Genomic DNA, 20,094 nt, shown 5'->3' on the forward strand with positions numbered 1-20,094 from the left:
TTTTTTCCCTTGTGGAAAGGAAGATTATTTACTTCTTTTGTCCCCATGTCCTGCTCAAGGTCAGGAGAAGAAACCCACAGAGATGGTGTTTATGGGTCTGTCTTTGGAGATTTTACCCATCTGAATATATCGTGAACAGTTTGGTCCAGTTTCTGATAGTCCTCATCACAGTGACTTCCACCCTAGTGAGATTATTTGTAAAGTAAGATATTGGTCATTATAAATATAAGTACCAGAATTTCTTGTGATTTTTAGCAGAAGAAAGCAAACTATCATTCTTTCTTTTTAAAGAGGGAGTAATTCTGTATCCTCTCTTTATAGACCAAAAGCAATAAAAAAAAAAAAACAACCCACAAAAAAACAGAGATTCAACTGAGAGCCTCAACTTAACAGTTTTCCAAAACTGCACACAACATGCCAGCCATATGTACTTAGATACTGAGTAATTTTAGGGAGCTTCTACAGCACAGGCCTTAGTGGTCATCACTGCAGAGCTCACAAACAATTTGAGTTTGTGAAAACTCAAGGTGTTGGGTTTTTTTTCTAAATGACAACATTTTACCTGTTTTATCCTATGCAATGATAACATGCAAGCACAGTGAAGATTGCTGAGCCCTACTGTTCTCACACTCCCTAATTCTTTACTGTCAGTGAGTTGGAGAGGAGGAGGAAGCTCCATATAATTAATTGTACAACAATATGGTTGGCACCATGGAAGAGTTGTATGTGGAACTATGAGCAAGGTGGAAGAATGGTGTGCTTTCATAAGACTAGTATGAACAGCTAAGTTAACTGTAGTTTCTTGGAGCTTCCATACAGACAGGCTTTTTCACAGCAAAAAAGATATGCTGTACAGTAAGTATATTACAAAGAAAGAATTGCACGGTGGTTTATGGTTTTGTTTTGGTTTTTGGTGTTTGGTTGTGTTTTTTTTCCCCAAGACATAATTTATTCCATTTAAACATAGGCAAGTGATACCAAAAGTGCTATGAAAATTTTGCTTCCATCTGTTTTATACAGTTTCACTTAAGGTTTATGTTACTGGGTTTTTATTGTGATAAATATGAATAGTTATAATGAAGCAATTTGCTTAACACTACAGAATTGTTATTATATAAAGTTCTTACGGAACAGGTTTTTGCTTTAAAAACTAAGAGAAGGTTTTCAAAATGGTTTCAATCTCTGAAGTGAAAAAGGGTGTTCGTACACATGTTCCCTTGACATAATAGAAAGTTGCTTAATTGTTCATGTACAGCAGCTTCTTCCATTTCTCCACAGCAGTCATCTACCATATCTGGTTTGCAAATACCATTATAAATATATCTTTATACTACAGAAAAGAACAAATTCCTTCCAAAAGAACTCCTCACAATTTAAAATTAAGGATAGAAAGTAAGGAAATTCATATTAAGTTCAGATAGACACGTTGTGCATTCACATTGTGCGATCACAAATTGTGTATCTAAGTTAGACACATAATCCTCCTTCTGTGAAGTGTTATGAGGTTTTTTTCCTATGATCATAAATGCTTAGGACTTCTCTTCTGCACCTCACACTGAAAGGAGCACATAATCAGTAATACAAGGCTTTTGTCACCAAGGAGGGATATTGATTCAGTAGTTAATTCCCCGAGCAAGGTTCCCATTACAAGTGTTTAATGGAGCTTCTTCAACAACTGCACTGTCTGTAGCATAACAGTTGTCTTCCACAGTGTCATTTGGCATCCGGTCTCCCTATGTTTGACATTGTTGACCAAGTTGTTTATCGGTTAAAGTTACAGGTGTATTTCTTTATAATGGAAAGGCAAAATGAAATAATTTTTGTCAGGTGCTAGGTATGCAACTGGTAGGCAAAATGCGGTGAATTCTGGTGGCATACATGGCTGTTAACAGGAGTCTTCTAAGGTAGGAATGTCTGGCTGCCTTCCAGTTCACAAGTGACTACACAATGTTTCAGGGTTTGGGAACTGGCATATTTTCCTTCATCTCATCATCTCCTATTTCTGCTCTATGTTGTCTATACTTATTGAAGGCTTAATAATTTGGTTTTGTTGTACTGGTCCAGCGATCACTAAAAAAAACACAGAGTTCTTCGTGGTCTTTGATAGTTTTAATGAATTCATGTTTGATGCTCAGAATGCATGAAAAACTTTTAGTATACAGATTGTAATTGTGAGACTGGTATTTTGTTTTGATAGCAATGTTTGGGAGTGAGGGGACTTCATTCTCCAGTACCTTGTACGCTACATGGTGATTTACAGTTGTGCAACATGAGGAATATGCTGCCAGGGTCACGTATCTACTAACCATGTCTAGATAGAATTACTGACTGTGCTAGTCTAGTTAAGTATCCTAACACAGGTGCATCAGACCCAGAAAAAATGATTTCCTTATATAGCTTTTTCCACAGTGAGAACTTTTTTCTATACAGCTCTGCTCTCAAATCCTCTGCTTGAGTAGGTTAGGATAAATTTTCCAAAATAAAACTGTGTCCAAGCTAGAAGCTTTAGCTAGCACCGTAGTGTCCTTCAGAAAGTGCAGCATTTCACACCTCTATGCAGCGTACCTACCCCAACACAAGTCTGTAGTGTAGATAAAGGTTAAAGAAAAACTTTCCACTTACTGTTATCATAATGCTTTACACCCACTTTTTTTAGATGTAATAGAAAACATGTAGCACGGAACATTAGAGAAATGGGCCTTTTGTAGTTTTAAGCACTACATTAACATCAACTATTTGATCAATATTATTCTCTGTGCTCAGTTGTGGTTTGCAGACGTAGCTGGAATGTGTAAAGTGATTGCTCTGCACTGAGACAGCTCAGGAAGAATTCAGAAATCTCAGTGTGTCAGCAGCCCTTGAAAATTCATAATCAAGACTCTTAAAGGAGCTGCCTCACTGATACGTAATTTTTAATAAGTATTGGCATTTAAGAGAAATTACAGAAAACTGGAAATTAGTTGATAATTTACTTCCACTTAGGAAGGACCACTGTAATGACCTGCATATGTGTAGGCTGCTCAGGATACCATTAATGAGCAGAAAGATGGAAAAGAAAAAAAAAAAGTGGCATCACAGAAAAACAGATCTTGTCCAATAAGTCTTGTTCCGTGTTTTGATGGAGTTCTAATTTAGTGATCCTTGAAGTTAGAAGATAAAGATCTAATGGCAGGATAGGTGAGGTGCTAATAAAAATCAATTTTAAATGAAAAATCAGGCTTGCATTTTTAAAAATGAGCCTGACCAGCCTTTAGAACCACCAGTGAAGGAAAGTGACAGCTTCACGACCCACTTGAGAGAAGACACCTGGGCTATTTTTACTGTCCAGAGTAATTAATGGATATCACTGCCACTGCTTTTAATTCATCTTAAAATTCCTCATGTTGCACAGTCATCTTTCATTTATGTTAACCAGGATTTACCTCTGGAATCAGGGGAGTTCACCCATGAAATTAAAGACCAATCAGGCCAAAAGTGTAAAGTTAAGACCCACTGCAGCCAGGCTACTATATTCATACGGAATACATTTAATTTCATCTCACCCTTCATGGAAATGTTTTATTACTCACCCTTTGTGGTCTTGATGTAGTCTTCATCTGAAACATACTTAAAGAATATGGTGCCTGTTGCCTGCAGCAACACACTTTGCCGCCTCTCTGTCCTGAGTGCAGTATTTTTAATACAAGTACGTATTTGGAAAGCGTAGCTGATCTTCTCTGTATCTGGAAAAGCAAACAAATACTCTGATGGTTCTGTCATGATGTATGTCATTCCAAAAAGAGATAAATGGAGAAATACTGGCTCATCACTCTCACTCGTTCATTTTGTCTGTTCCTCATCTTCCTGCCTTTAAACCATTTAAACCATTTAAACCATTCCAATACAGTGTGACTGTATTGCCCCACAAATATGAATGACAAGGCTCAAAGCCTGTGCTATTGATAGAAATGCCTATCATTGATTGCTTTTTTCCTTACATTAACGCTTTGTGACATCTTTTGGCATATTCAGGTTTGATAACGTCCCTAAATACATTCTCTGACATCCTTCATGTAGTTCTATTGGCAAAGTACTGTGAGCTATGTAAGATTCTCTCATAATCCAAATTAAGTTGCCACGACTGCAGTGGTAGGAGTAGCAGTGTCATGCTGAATGTACATTAACCTTTGTATAGGTGACAGTGTAGTTTTTTATTTCTTAGTGGGGATTCAGTGAAGGAGAAGACCAGAACACTTTTTAAACAGCTGCTTAAGTTAGTCTCTGAATTGGGGGCAGGAGGACATCAGAGGCCCATAGAGTCCAATCCCATAGCATAGGAAGGGCAATTCAGTGTTACATATAAGGTTGCACCCACTGAACAAAACATTAACCACTGCATAAAATGTGCTTCAGCGTGTACAACACTAATTATTTCAAGAACTTATAATACTACTACTATCACTCAAAACACTTTTGAAAGGAGCTCCTCTATAAATTACTCCAAGAAACTGTTGGGTATTTTAAAATTTTGGTTCATTGGTGAATTCATTTGATTTGTTATTCATATAATGGTCTTGGCTTTATCCTTTGCCATAGATTTTTGGATCAAAAATCTAGTGCCATCTACTGTATCTAAATATTTGAAATAAATGTAGGTGATTATTATAAAAATCACAAAACTGAAAACCATGCAGTAAACCTGTGGCTTTGGTAATGCATTTACTTATGTAGATGTTATTGTAAGGATTTTGAATAAACCATTAATAACTAACATTCAATTTCCCTATCTTACAACCTGGCAATATACTATTGTTTTGTTACGATCCTTTGATAAAGGAGCTGCTGGCACCCTGCAAGGATGTGGAAGCAGCCAGTAATATGTGAGCAATGATTGTTTGCTTCAAAGCCCCTTTACAGAAGGCAGAGTCTAATCTTATGTAAAAATCATATGCCAAAACATTTAGTATTATCCAGCTAACTGACTGTGTAATGTAAAATCATCTTTGGTCTTTTCAGTTTAGTTTAAAGTGATATGCGTACATGAAAAGACCTAAATTGATCTGAAAGCTTACTAATGGCAAATTAAACACATTCTAAGCATTCTGACTTCTTGAAGAGCAAAGGCTCTTTTTCTGTAAATAGTTTAACAACCTTGTTTAGTTATGTAGCATCGTAAGTTTCTGCATGTTCATGATTTTAACTTTACATTGAATTATCTGTGATTGTAAGTTAAAAGAAAAAGTTTCTTCTGTATTTGCACATATCAAGTCTTCTGCAGAGTATACCTATTATAGGAGAGCAATTTTATTTGGTGATTTCTCTACATGTCCTGAAAACTGTGCTTTGCATACAAATACTGTAAAGAATCTGCTTCTAGCTTTACTTTCACGGGTAGAAATAAGGTGCAACTCCATTAAGATCCATAGAATTATAATGGCACTAGGAAGATTAGAAGCCAGCTGTGACTGTTTCTCAGGAAAGCTCTCTATGGTCAGCCAGACTATGCTCCCAGTTATACTGAAGAAATTCAGAGAATTTGGGATACTCTAAGCATTTTTTCCTCAGTAGACAGCACCTTTCCTGGACTCAGACGTAGTGTCTACTAAATTTGTAAGCTAAATCTTTGCTTCAGCAGTTGAGATTGCTGAGTAAGTGGGTCTCATAGAATCATAGAATAGTTTGGGTTGGAAGGGACCTTTAAAGGTCATCTAGTCCAGCCCCCCTGCAATGAGCAAGGACATCTTCAACCAGATCAGGTGCTCAGAGCCCCGTCCAACCTGACCTTGAGTGTTTCCAGGGATGGGGCATCTACGACCTCTCTAGGCAACCTGTGCCCCGGTTTCGCCACCCTCATTGTGAAACACCCTCATAGGTCTTGCAGTTAGCATTTGTCATATGCAAGCCTTAAGAATGCGGTAGCTTGAGTCACTCGCCAGCCCTGTAGAGCAGTAAAATGCAGTGCCTGCAATTTAAGACTACTTGTATAGGGTACTGTGTTTACATCTTTCCTTGGGATGCTGAACATTGCACAGTTACCAGTTTTATACTGCTTAGCAGATATGTACCAATAACCTGTGTCACCTATATTTTGAAGATAATTACTTTGGGATGGAAGGTACTATTCTTGATAGGGAACAAGAAAATTGGTGTCTTACAGACTACTCCAAATTTACTTTGAGATATATGTCACTTTATCCTCAGGTGTTTATGCTTAAAGGCTTAAGATATCTGTCATATAACTTACTTGGTGAATTTATCCAGTGCCAAACTGGTAGACCTCACCTAGAAGAAATTAGGATACTGTTTGTTGTTAATTCTGTACTAGTGTTTATTCTTGTGTCTCTGGTGATATAAACATATTGATTAAAATAATAGTTAAGTTAGCATAGTCACATGGTTTCTGTTTTACATGGCACCTTTGTTTTCCAAATTTCTGATGCAGTATCACTTGGATTCTAGTGTCAGATCAGGGGAAGAAAGACTCTACTTTAAATATGCCGAAGAATTAAATATTTGATGTTTGCAACTATTTAAAAATCTAGATTGAAACATCAAGTAATCATCTGTTGATCTGTCTATACAACACAGGCAGACACAATCATTTCTTGGGGGATTTGCTTTCAATGGCCAACTGATTCTAGTTTCTGTTTTATTTTGTAAATGAATGTTTAAGTAGCTGTTCATTTGAGGAATATATCTGCATCTTTTTTTAAATTAATAGATGGCATCATCTCACCTACCTGACGTTAGCCACCTAAAAGACAGGCAGCTACTGTCAGTAATTGTTTAGTCCATGGAGAAGAGCAAGTACTTGCAGCATCTTTCCTCCAACCTAAAAGAGGCACCTAAAGAGACTGGATGAGCTGTTCCAAACTAGATGTCAAGTTTCCTTGTGTAGTCAATGGAAAGAGACAAACACTGTGAACTATGTAAGAAATAAAGGCAGCTAGCTGATACTGCATACCTCAGGTTTGGGTGATAAAGATAGAAGAAATTATCCTGGCTTGTGGGAAGAAAAGATGCTTTTCAATTCTGTAAAATGTTCTACCTGAACAGATTGGTACAGGAAAATTTAAATTTAATGACAATCTGACATTATCATTTTAAAACGTAATGGAGAACTTTTTTTTCCTTTGTCTTTTGTTTTCTGTTGAGAACACCACTGGAAAAGTTATAAATTTGGAACACTGCTGCTTTTGTATTATGACCAGCTGTAGGGGATAATTAATTCTATCTTCAAGATCTACATAGAAATTTCGTATCATACCATCTTAAATGGCTTTAATCTTCTAAGAAAAAATACGGTTCTTCTTTTCTTTATTAATTTTATGCAACTTAGAAGAATATCTTCATAACCAATATGTGATATTTGTCCCTTTCTTACTGTCTGTAACTATACCATATTATATGGTCATTGTGATAAACATGTATACTACAGTAGAAGGATAAACTGAAAAATAACCCCCTTTCTGCAGTGGTACAATTGAAAAAGTCATTCAGCAAGAGCTTCAAAAACAAAGGAAAGAATTTAAGTGTACAAAGAAGGACAATAAATGCAATTTACTTCACATCTGTATGAAATACATGGCTTAAATAACCTCAGTGGTATTTTAGTATGTATAATATTTATGTTAACAAAGGATTATTTTTTTTTCCTCCTCCACTTCATGGAAATAGGCTATGTCTACATGAGTGCAGAAGAGTCCTTTGCAGAATTATCCCAGCCAGACTGGGCTAGCTCAGGTACTGACTGTATAATAGCTGTAGCAGGAGCAGGGTGCAGGAGGGTTAATCATTCTCATTTTCACCCAGGATCTCAGATGTGCTTTGCAGCTCTCCTGAGCTCCCTGCTACCTACATGAGCTAGTTAATTTAGTCATGCTGTCTATCCAATTGCATAGTCAATATCCTTGTTTGGGTTGGTAGGCTGGGGTTTTTTTTCACTTAAATGTGAACAATAAAAAACTGAATGTCTCTTTATACTTGATTAATCATTGAATTTTCCCAAATTGTAGCTGCTCCCAGATAGCCATAGCCTCTGGCAGTAGACTCAACACTCAGCCCTCCAAAGAGGGCTTTGAACTCCAGGCTCACCTGAAGACACAGATATCATGGTGGCAGCTACAGTCCAGGACTTGCTGCAGGAGTGGGGACATCCCTGTGTGAGGGCATTCACTGCCTCACAGCTTGGCTCAGGAAACTTCCAGAATTAAGAAACAAAAATGTTGAAGGTCCTTTGTAATTGTATTAGGTACTGTGGGCCATGGTCAGGAGGTGAACACAGCTACAAAAAGTCAGAAAATTATTGGTTAATTGATTAAAATAAGAAGAATATCATTGTAGTCTAAACCAATATCAGTATATAGGTTTGTTTCTATAGTAAGTTTTTTAAAGAATCATCAATGTTTAGTGCTGTGAGCCCAAACTCTTGAATTTTACACTTCATACTGATATTATAAACCCAGTGGTGATAAGCTTCTTGACCTGTACCCCAACTATAAAATTAAGCTACTACCCTTCTCTGTCTCAAAAGACAGTACAGAGGAATAATGAGCTCTTTTCTTCTGCTGAGAATTGCCACTCTTCATGAGTATTTTTTTCAGTTGTATTATCTGTGAAATAATTACTTTACTAAAACTACTGAGATCTCATTTGCCCCTCACCAAACAGCACAATGAGAAAAATAATTTTATTACAAAGTTTGTCTTTTTGTTTTTCAGAGCTGTGTATGCAAAGGTAAAAGTCCCTGCTTTTGTGATAGCATGAAAGGTAATAAGGTAAGAACAAATATATTTTTCCTTTTTTGAGATTAGCTTTTACCTGGAAGTTGTTAGTACATTAGTGGAGTTGGTATAGTGTGTGAATTTATTATATGATGTATTCTGTCAACAGTCTACAGAGAATTGTAAAAGGAATACATTATCTTACAAAAATCTGTTAAAATAACTCTGGGGACACTGTTTAACTAAGAAGGCTTTTAAATTCTTTTTTTTTAAATGCATGTTTGTTTCCAGCATTGCATGATGTTTGAACACCAACAGAAGAACAACTGTCCGAAGCACTAGGTCCCTTTCACCAACTCCTAACAAATGCCCACAGATAGCATTACCCTGGCAGCAGCTCTCCTGTTACGAATTTCATAATGCCATCAAGAGTGTCATGTTCAGTGCTTCCCTCTTCGCATCTTTGGACCTTGCCCATCTCCCCCCGCCCTTTCCTGGTTCCTGAAGGAAAGCTACATGCACTGGCATCAAACAGATAAAGCTCCTGCAGACCAACACAGGGGTTGAGTTTCTGGGTCCTAATCACAAACACCTTGCCAGCAGTGAGGGAACGGCATCAAATCCATCAAAAGTAACAGAGCCGCAGCTCTGCCTGTTGCCAATGGTAGCTTGGCAGAGGCTCGGAGTGGTTTTTAGACACAAACCTGAATTAGACAAATGCCAAAAATTCCTTCAAATTCCTGCTTGTATTTGGAAAAGCAACTGACTCACAAATGAAAGGGGCATTATTAAAGAAGTCATGGTTGTAATTCAGGCTAACTGTGGACACAGTGATTGCCATACTAAACCTTATCAATAGATTTCAGATGTCTGTACAGGCTTAGGGTTGTGATTAGTTCCACTGATTGACACATCTGGCTAGTAAAGAGTTACTCACAACTTTCCTCATGTACTTTTATTACCAAGAAAAAGTGTCATATTGCACCACAGTAAACACTGTTAGTCGTGCCTTTAGGAAGCTTCATTTCAGTGCTGGAGAAAAGTTCTCTCAAAGTAAATATGTTCATTAATAAAACACATTTTCGTAAGTGGGAAAGGAGAATACTTATGTCTTCAGTAAAATCTCGGTGCTTATTTTTCATGTTCTTAGTTGGTCTAACCTGCCTTTGTCCTAAGAAGTAAAATTGAGACCAACTGAAAAATTAGAAAAAAAAAGCTGCCCATTAAAAGAGAAATATTAATAAGAATGAACACCCACAACTTGTCTTCATCAGTTCCTTGTTAAAGCAACTGAGCAAGTAGTAGGTAAGAGTTAATCATTGTTTATACTGATGAAGTTTTTCAGGTAGCTTTGGGAAGTCAGGACAATTACATTAATCAATATGTTTTGGTAACAGTTCAATCTTAAGAAATTCTCCAACATGAGAATCCTCTGATCTTGTTCATTTGTCAAGAAGAAAGTGTGGATAGAATTGCCTGTACTGTATGGAGGGGGGTGAAGCTGTCAGGAGAGCGCAGCGCTGCTCTGTGTCTGGAGAGCACCCCGTCGCTTGCTGTAGATCAAGGACTGACTGTTTTATTGTGAGTTAGTACCACACCCCCTCCAGTGGCACGTCTGGGTATGGCATTATCCTCTCTTGCCTTTCTTGGGACGCTGGTGGATGAAATAAATGATTTGTTATAAAAATCTATGCCGGTTTATGATACAGATCTCACTGACTGTATTATTGACTTCATAATGCAATTCTCATTTTGATTTTTGTTAAACATTCTGGGATTATATTCTGCCTTCTAATTTTTTTTTAATTGAGATTCTATTCAAAATCCGGTGAGTTTGTGGGATTTTGAGGGGTGAGAATTGATGTAGGGACAAGCCAATGTATTTTGGCTTCCCCAAGACTTCTTTTGGACCCTGTCTTGTACATCAGATAATAAGATACCAGAACTTCTGCACAGCAGAATTTCAGATGCTTTTTTGTGTAATTCTCCCCTGATAAAGCAGTAGGAAAATAGACTCTGAGAGAATTGATAACCACATTCTTTCTCTCCTATGTCATGCTGTGATGTAAAAAGTCTTGAATAGGCAGCTCTTCACTGATGTCAAATTAAGCATGCTAAATTGCTACTATCTAAGGCGCGGAAACACCTTTTCTGTGAGTTTCTAGGCTTGAAGAACTTTATTTTAACCAAGATAAGACTAGCATCTTCATTATATTTAAATAAAAAACTGAAAATGCCTCTTCCACTGTAACTTAGCCTCCTGTATTCTATTTGTGTAGCTTTAATCTTCTGTGTTTCCTTTACATGGTTTGGTTATTTGAACTTGACCTTAAAAAACACATGAAAGAGTAATTGGGTGTCTTAATCTCTGAGTTTGCTTAAAGCAAACTTCTTTCATTCTATCTGAATGGTTTTGTTTCATTTGACTCCCACTGTTTCTTTCCATGGCTTGCATGAAGAGTGGTATTGATGATTTGGAGCTGACTTTGCTGTACAGCAGCAGAGATTAAGTTTGCCAACTACTTATTAGGGCTGCTATGATGGATTTGGATTTGTGTTGCTTGTAGGGACTAAACACAATATAGAAATATTAACAAGGAATATGTATCAGCTGCTTTCTTAATTTTTCATGCTGCCAGTTAACTTCTGTACTCTGCAAAATCTTGAATACTGTTGTCTTCTGATATCTTCAACCATACTTATGAGCATGTTACTTCAGTGGTACCATGTGGCTCAGACAGCATACAGGTGGGACCACAAAAACAGATCAGTATGGGCAAGGGTAATATATCTGCCACGGTAGAATACAGATATGTAGAAGTTGAAAGGTACTGAAAGTAATGAATGTCTTCGACATAAGTTATCAAACGAGCATTCATGGATATTTTAAGAACTTCATTCTCTTAATGTTTACAGGGTGAAAAAGGCTTTCCTGGTGTTCCAGGTCCACCTGGTCATAGAGGCTTCCCTGGTCCAGAAGGGCCTCCAGGGCCACAGGGACCAAAGGTAGGTGTGTATGTGAGACACAGTGGGAGAGATACAGAGAAGCTACCATGCTTGACTGTGAAAGTGAGCTATGACTGGGTAGAGAATTCTGTTTTAAAAAACAAAACCGAAACAAAACCTGTTTCAGAGTCTTCTGTGTGGTGAGGGATGTTGTGTGGTCACCAGCTGGAACGGTCATTTTTGACTGTGTCAAAGTAGCTGATACGAACATGGGCTTTTGTTGTCAGTTGTCTCGTGGCCAGTGCTAAAGCACCGGGACTGAATTGCCAGAGGCAATGAACGCGAGTCTAAATAGATTTTAGTAGTGTAACCTCAGTATACATCTATTGCTGGACAGAGAGGAAACAAGCTATTACTGAGACAAATATGAAAAATAGATCTAAGAAAATTTGAAGAGAAAGATGGTTTTTAAGGTAAATCTTGGTCTGTTTAGGAAATACCTAGTTGCCTGCAGCATGGAGAGAGTGACTTCGGTAACTTGGGCTATCTTTCTCTCCTGTACATTTAAACTGAGGCTGAATATGAATTTTCAATGACTCCTGCATGAGCAGAAAAAAACAAATAAATTTCTCATTAAAAAACATTTTATTTATATTTATCTTGAGGAACAGCACTCCTGCTGTCATCACTAAATTGACTCTGGTGAATAAATTATTTGTGTCTAAATATGGCATGAACTTGGCCACAGTATAAATCAGGAAGGTACTGCCACAACCACGTTATCATAGAATCCTAGAATTTCTAAGGTTGGAAAAGACCTTTAGGATCATCAAGTCCGACCACCAACCCAACACTACCATGCCCACTAAACCATATCCTGAAGTGCCACATCTACACATTTTTTGAACACCTAGTCTAAACCTTCCCTGGCGCAACTTGAAGCCATTTCCTCTCATCCTATCGCCAGTTACTTGGGAGAAGAGACCAACACCCACCTTGCCACAACCCCCTTTCAGGTAGCTGTAGAGAGCGATAAGGTCTCCCCTCAGCCTCCTCTTTTCTGGACTGAACAACCCCAGTTCCCTCAACCGCTCCTCATAAGACTTGTGCTCCAGACCCCTCACCAGCTTCGTTGCCCTTCTCTGGACACGCTTGAGCACCTCAACATCCTCTTGTAGTGAGGGGCCCAAAACTGAACACAGTATTCAAGGTGCATCCTCACCAGTGCCAAGTCCAGGGGCACAATCACTTCCCTACTCCTGCTGGCCACACTATTTCTGATACAGGCCAGGACGCTGTTGGCCTTCTTGGCCACCTGGGCACACTGCTGGCTCATGTTCAGCCGGCTGTCAACCAGCACCCCCAGGTCCCTTTCCGCCGGGCAGCTCTCCAGCCCCTCCTCCCCAACCCTGTAGCATTGCATGGGGTTGTTGTGACCTAAGTGCAGGACCCAGCACTTGGCCTTATTAAACCTCATACAGTTGGCCTCTGCCCATTGATTCAGCCTGTCCAGATCCCTCTGCAGAGCCCTCCTACCCTCCCGCAGATCAACACTCCCACGCAGCTTGGTGTCATCTGCAAACTTACTGAGGGAGCACTCGATCCTCTCATCCAGATCATCGATAAAGATACTGAACAAGACCGGCCCCGGAACTGAGCCCTGGGGAACACCGATTGTTATGTTTAGGTCCTGCATTAACGTGGCGCCAGCATTTATCCACACTTTTTATAGTTTCAATTTGTTTGGGTATTGTTGCATTATTCTGTCCTATCTCATTTTTACAACATTTTGTGGAACTGATACTCACGGTGCATCTCATACATGGTAACGAGCCATTTATTTGAACTCATTGAAAAGTGTTTAGTAGAGCATTTCCCTTTTAATAAGAGATAATAACTTATGCAAGAATGATAAAAAGTAAGGATAATTTATCCAGCAAGAACATCTCTGTTAGCCTGAATGCCATCTACTGTAGTGTATTCCAGTTAGCTTTTCCTATTCAACACCTGTACTTTATCTTAAACGAAATGTCACCCAGGATTTTAGCAGCTATGCAGTTCTGTACATTCCTCATTTCCTTTCTGGGATCAATAAAAGCTTCTTATGATCAGTTTGAAACAATTCCAGCAGGTTCTGTCTAGACTGTGCCAAAGCATGCTTTGCTGTCTTCTTTCAGCCTCGCTCTCCCATCCTGCTTAGCCTCCTTTGAGCCTGCTCTTGACTTTCGTGTCCATGCACAACAGTGCAGGTGAGAGTGGCTGGTACATGCATATACCTGATTATTACACGGACTTCACCCATATCTGGGAGCCTTCCAGCTATTTCCTCAAAGGGAAGCACTTCTAGGTCTCGCAGTTTGAAGAGATCCATAGCAATTGCTTTTTCAACATACCCTGAGTGTTATTTTTTGACCTATGATGAGATATATCCCCTGTAAACACTGAAAGGGATTGCAAGATGCCACAATTTATGCAAGTTGTATTAAATGCTTGTTTGCTTTAGTGTCTGTAATAGGCAAATCATTTATTTATTTATTTATTTAGTTTCGTGTGCACATGTTGGTATTGGTTTTGAAAATATTGCATGTCCTGTTGACATATATGTGCTTTTTCTCAATTATATTGAAGTATGTTGTTTTCCATTTGTGATCTAGGGTTCTCCAGGGCTCACAGGCTTAGTTGGACCCAAAGGTACACGAGTAAGTATTTATATTTTGAACAAAGTTTTATGTATTAAATGTCATGTTAAATGCCAACTTGGTTCAATAATTTGTGAAAAATAAAACCAAAGCATTATATATTATTTTAAAGTATTTTTAAAATTTATGATGTGGAGTATGCACATGCATTATCTATTTATTAGAACTTTTGCCTTTTTTGCTACACTTTATGTACAAGGTTCACGCTGTATGTATTTAGTATTGAGGTGTGCTATGAAAAAGTCAGACTAGAATTCCATGAACAGTTGTTTTGAGTTTTTTTCCTGTGGGCAAAACCAGTCTATGTTACCAGTGCATAAGCTGCTATTATACTTGGTTGATAGTCAGAAGGTTAAGGAAATAATGATCTTTTGATAGAATCATACTTGCATTCATTCTTCTTTTGAATGTGATCAAAAGAAAAAATGGCATCATGAGCTTTTGCTTAATATTTGTAATATTATTCCTCTGTTTTTATATCACTAGGGAGTCCCAGGAATACCTGGATTTTCAGGTCCACCAGGCCTTCCAGTAAGTAAAAATTAAACTAATTTAACCATTTCTGTCTTATCACAGTACACAATTATCCTCAGCCCAATGTGCTCACTCTAGGCTCAACATTAGCATTGTCTCTGTCAATTAGCCTAGAGATAAAAATCTTAGCATCAGCAATTCTTACTCATTGTAATTTAAGATTTAAGAACACATTGTAATCTGTCAAGTCTTGCAAAACACAGCTCCAACATAAACTCTTTCAGTGTTGCTGTAGGGTAACATGAATGTGCAAAAACAAAGCTTGTGTCAATTTTGCACTTCTTTTTAGGGTGAACCGGGAACTGTTGGTCCCCCTGGGCGCTCGGGTGTTCCAGGATGCAACGGCACAAAGGTACAAACAGAGATTGTGTTTGGCTATGCTTAGGAATGGCCAAAAAGCACTCTGAATTTCCCCCCCAATATACAACAACTTTGATTTGTTTTGGTTTGTGACACTATCAACTGGGAAAAATTTGAATCACGAGGCCAGAGGAAGGAAAAGTGGTGCCTTTTCTGTAAGATAGATAATTAAATAGTACATGTTAATGGCCTTTACTAAAAAGTTAAGAATAATGTTTGGTATTTTGACAGGTGAAACTTTTTTCATTAAATCCAGAAGACCTAATCAGTTTTGTCCAACTTGTCCTTCTGTTGAAATGGGTCTTTAGAAGAGAGAGATAGTTAATTAATTTTATTTCACCAGTATCTAGGTTGCAGCTGACAATTCATAAGTCCTGAAAGCAATTAAAAGAAAAGGCTTAATTTTAAGTTACAGGTTTACTAGTTTTTTCTTTGCTCTATGAGCAAATGCTTCCAGCATTCTAAAAGAGGGGTCAGAAGAATGCCTGCTACAGAAGATCATACGTTCTAGTGAAAAGGTGAACTGACTGACATAGCTAATAAAGCCCGGTGTCCGGTATAGAAGTCAAGACCCATTCTGTGAAGCTCTGCCCCTTCTAACAAATACGGTGGTAAAGCAACTCACAATTTTAGTATGGTAACATAAAAAAACTTCTTTTGTAATCACATTTGCTTAAATCAGACCAAATAATAAACGATAATATGCATTAACAGTCACTCTTACTACTTTCAGGGTGATCGAGGTTTTCCAGGTCCTCCAGGTAGAAGAGGTGCTCCAGGCATTCCTGTAGGTGTCTGTGAAATTCATGATTCTGTGTATTTCTACCACATAAAGCCATTCACTGAAGGCGTGTAAAGCCTCACGTTAGCTGGTGTTGACATGAGTTGAAATATATAGGTATCCCCATTTTATTAATATGAAAACTGTGTGGTAAAGAAACCACAGTTAAAAGTAATGCTTTATCAGCTGCATGTTGGGCCTCAACTTCTTAGTTAATGAGTGCATGCATATTTGCATATTCATTGACTGGTGTTAGCTCGTTAGTGTCTCAAGGGATAGTCATGAAAATTTACCACTCGCATCGCTAAAGGTGTCCAATATATATTTAATAGATTGCAGTTTTCATGCCTAAATATCTTTGAGGATATAGCCTAATTAAGTCAATAAGAACGAGGAATTAAATGCAGAACTTCTCTTTCTGGCTGCATTGTTTTATCCCTAGGATTTGTTTTTTCTTTGTAGAAATGTGTTTTTAAAAGAAATTTCTAAACAAATGGAAATAGAATGCTGTCTGTCAAATTCCAGTGGCTTCAAATCTAATAACTTCTAAACTTTACTTTACCATCTCTCCTGCTTTTATTTATTTGTTTATTAAGGTCAGGATTCAAAACTATTTTGCCTTCACTTGTAGAGTTTGTAACTGTGTGACTGGACTATTTTTTAACAATATGCCTCTTCTCCTTAAATTGAAGTCTGGCACAGTAAACATGTACCTGGCTATACACTGTGTCCATGAAAATCAATCACTTCAAGAGCACCGAACTTAGAGAATATTTAGAATATGTCCTTCACCATTGTCTCTTTTACTTTTCCGTTTCAATAATATTATTGTTCTTCTCCCTAGGGTGTTGCTGGCATCAAAGGAGAGAAGGTCAGTTATTTACACCATATTACATGAAATATTTATTGGTGATCAACAGTTTGTGTGTATGCTTGCTGCTGGAAAAGAGTTCTTGATGTCTTCGTTCATGGAAAACAGAAGGTTTACTTTCCAGAAGAAGCAACCCCAAACTTTAGTGCTTCGTCTGTACTAGTTGCATTCACCTCAGGTTACAAAACAGTACTTCATTGTTTTTTTTCCCCTTTAAATACTGTTATTGCATGTAGTGAATTTAACCCTTTCAAGCACACAAAGAGCTAAGCCCCTGCCCCAAACAGCTGATGAATTTGTATGGAAATCTGCAGATGCACTAGAGAGTATTTTAAAGGGATAAAAAGTACCAAAACTAAATTGAAGGTAAGGACTGTGGGTAACATAAATATGTCAGAAATGAAGACTGCTCCTAACAGAGAACTGGAATGCCTGAAAAAGGTATATTCTATTTAATAAAATCTTTTTTAAAGGTAGATCTATAGTGGACAGTTGCCATCATTATGCAATGCTGATTTTTCTTATTTCCCTACAAACTGTATTAGAAGATCTGTTCCACTACAGAGTTCTACGGCATAACTTTTTACATTCCTTTTTATCTAATTGTTCAGGGGTGCCCTGCAGATGGATATAACCAAGAGTATGGTGCAAAAGGTGATCCTGGTTTGCCAGGCATGCCTGGAATTCAGGTAATTCAGAATTAATTCAGACTGCGAGAGACATATATATGTTTATATATATATAAATAAAAACATTATATATAATATGAATGTATAGATAACTAGTTTTCTAATGTTATATATAATTTTAATGCATTATACATTTTATAGAGATACTTTTTTTTACAATTACCTCACTAATTTCTAAACCAGAAAATAATGTTGTGTGATTAAAAAAATTATTAACTTTATATAATCTGACTGATACAATATATCCAAATTCTTTCTTCTGACTGTACAAAACAGACTATGCCAAGACAACAGTAATTAATTTTGCCATCAGAACCAACAGTGTCCACTATGTGTTCGTAAAGTGAGATGGAGAAGTCACGTTGCAAACAACAATACTTTAGAAATAGAGAAAAACTGCTCATAGATTTAGGTGTTTATCCCTACATATAGGACAGACTAGAACAGAACAGTTCAGTTGGAAGGGACCTACAACGACCATCTACTCCAACTGCAAAAATTCTCCATGAAGTAAGATTGGACGGATTAGACCAGCTCAACTTCTAGAGTACTGACAAAGGACAGTATGATCCATATTTTTAAAATGGAGATTAACAGGAGAAGGCAGAGCAGACATTTCTTTTGGCTGTTAAAATAAATGGAGGACATTAAAAGGAAAATCAAAATTTTTTATTTTCCATTTCTTTGAAAATGAATCTTTAAAGTATAGATTTTATTTCATACGATATTCAAAAGATTAAAGGCTTATTAGGGCTAGCAATAGGGCTAAATGGATTATTAGAATGCCCACAGTTAAACAGGACATACATCCTCACTTGAGTGGTGTAGTTTTAGAACAGATATGTTTTCTCATGTTTCAAAACATATGCCAATCAATGAAGCAGTGAGGAGGAATTATACTTCTGTGTTATCCTGACACATGAAAAGGAAATCCAGAGACAGTGCTGCTCCACTGTTTGTTATTCAGTTCATTGAACTTAGCATTCTGGTTTGCTCATGACCTTGCCAGGAGATTTATTCCTGTTTCTTTTTTAATATGCAGGGTGCCCAGGGTGCTCAAGGATATCCTGGGGAACTTGGACCACACGGCCCTCCAGGAGCTTCAGTGAGTATGAATTTATGTCTCAGCTGTTACTTTAACCTTTGATTTTCCCAGAAACCTGTGAAATCACACAAATAGAAGTACCTGACTCTCCTGGACTTTGGAGGTCTAGAGACATGTGTATGCGAAATCCGTATCCTTCTGCACATATCTGATTTTTTTTTTTTGCATTATTTGATTATTTTTATGCATAATTTCCATGTTTTCAGAAGCATCCTTGTCCATGTAGGCATAAATTTTAATTTTCAAATAATTACCCATAATTTCACTTTAAATACTAATGTGTATAACTGTAAGAGAGATGTATATGTTTGCAACTAGACTGTATAGACATTCTGTCACCGATTCACAACAGATTGCAGTTGTAAAGGTGGAAGAAGAATAAAAATAGTGATATAACTCATGGGAAAATTGGGTACTGCAGGACATATTGGTGCTGAAGATTGTAATTTTTAAATCATGGAAATTTTTTTTCCTTTTTTATAGGGCATGCCAGGGAAAGCAGGGCCTCCTGGACCTAAGGTAGTCTCAGATTGGTAATAAAAATGAAAACTTCCTATTATGTGTAACATCAATTAACTCATTTTATAGGTGTTTTTAAAATTAAAAAAACCCCAAAATTTGGGTATTTTTTTACAGGGTCTTATGGGACTGAAAGTAATAGGAACCAAAGGAAGAAAGGTAACTATATAAAATGCTTATTTTAAAGTTTTGTTTCTGTTTTCTGCTTTTTCGGATATACTATGGTGAAATGTTTGGGGAAGTAAGTACTGTGAAATAAAAATTTTCAGTATATATGGAAGTCAGTATATAGTAGAAGCTTTTATTGGAAAATGAAAACAAGGCAATTAATATCCAAGGACAAACTGTTTTCATGTTAAAAGCCAATGACATAAACTTCCTGATAGGAGGGGGGAAACCTTAGAGGAGCCAGTAGTTAATATTTACTAACACATAGCATTAAATTCATTTATATATCATTTGCACAGTATTCCTAAATGCTTATCTAAGCATGTAAACATTGGTAAATATATAGCATCTGTAGGCTCACAACTTCTTATGGCCAACATCTTTTCAATGTTAGCCTTTATGATGCTAGAAAACCTCCCAGATTTTGACTAAAAATTGGATGACTTGTTGTCCACGTTCTTACTTTATATCCCAAATAATTGACATTAAGCTAGAAATGAGTGCGAATAGATCTGCTGTCTCTCAGGACTTCAGCCTGCAGTTGGAGGACCAGTGTAGTCAGTCTCAATGTTCTTACAGGTTCCTTTCAAGAACCTGGGGCATCTCGCAGTTATGCTAGCTGACCTGCACAGATTCAGCTGTGAACCGAAACGGCACTGTCTGTCAGTGGGATTGGTTTTAACTTTGTCATTACTACTGGGAATGTTCTAGGAGTTTTCT

General features: G+C 37.4%; 1 protein-coding gene across 1 annotated transcript in view; it reads left to right on the forward strand.

Moving 5' to 3' along the window:
- Positions 1-20,094, forward strand: part of COL4A3 (collagen type IV alpha 3 chain) — a gene marked incomplete at its 3' end in the record, with an annotated part of 65,871 nt that overhangs the window by 5,518 nt on the left and 40,259 nt on the right. Inside the window, exons 2-12 of the mRNA XM_082003644.1 lie at positions 8,700-8,756; positions 11,619-11,708; positions 14,303-14,347; positions 14,834-14,878; positions 15,171-15,233; positions 15,975-16,028; positions 16,867-16,893; positions 17,505-17,582; positions 18,625-18,687; positions 19,171-19,206; positions 19,324-19,365. Coding sequence (XP_081859770.1) covers positions 8,700-8,756; positions 11,619-11,708; positions 14,303-14,347; positions 14,834-14,878; positions 15,171-15,233; positions 15,975-16,028; positions 16,867-16,893; positions 17,505-17,582; positions 18,625-18,687; positions 19,171-19,206; positions 19,324-19,365 — 600 coding nt within the window. The remainder of the gene's footprint in view (positions 1-8,699; positions 8,757-11,618; positions 11,709-14,302; positions 14,348-14,833; positions 14,879-15,170; positions 15,234-15,974; positions 16,029-16,866; positions 16,894-17,504; positions 17,583-18,624; positions 18,688-19,170; positions 19,207-19,323; positions 19,366-20,094) is intronic.

The sequence above is a fragment of the Phaethon aethereus genome (genome assembly GCF_964289735.1).
Source record: "Phaethon aethereus genome assembly, chromosome: 9".
NCBI lineage: Eukaryota > Metazoa > Chordata > Aves > Phaethontiformes > Phaethontidae > Phaethon > Phaethon aethereus.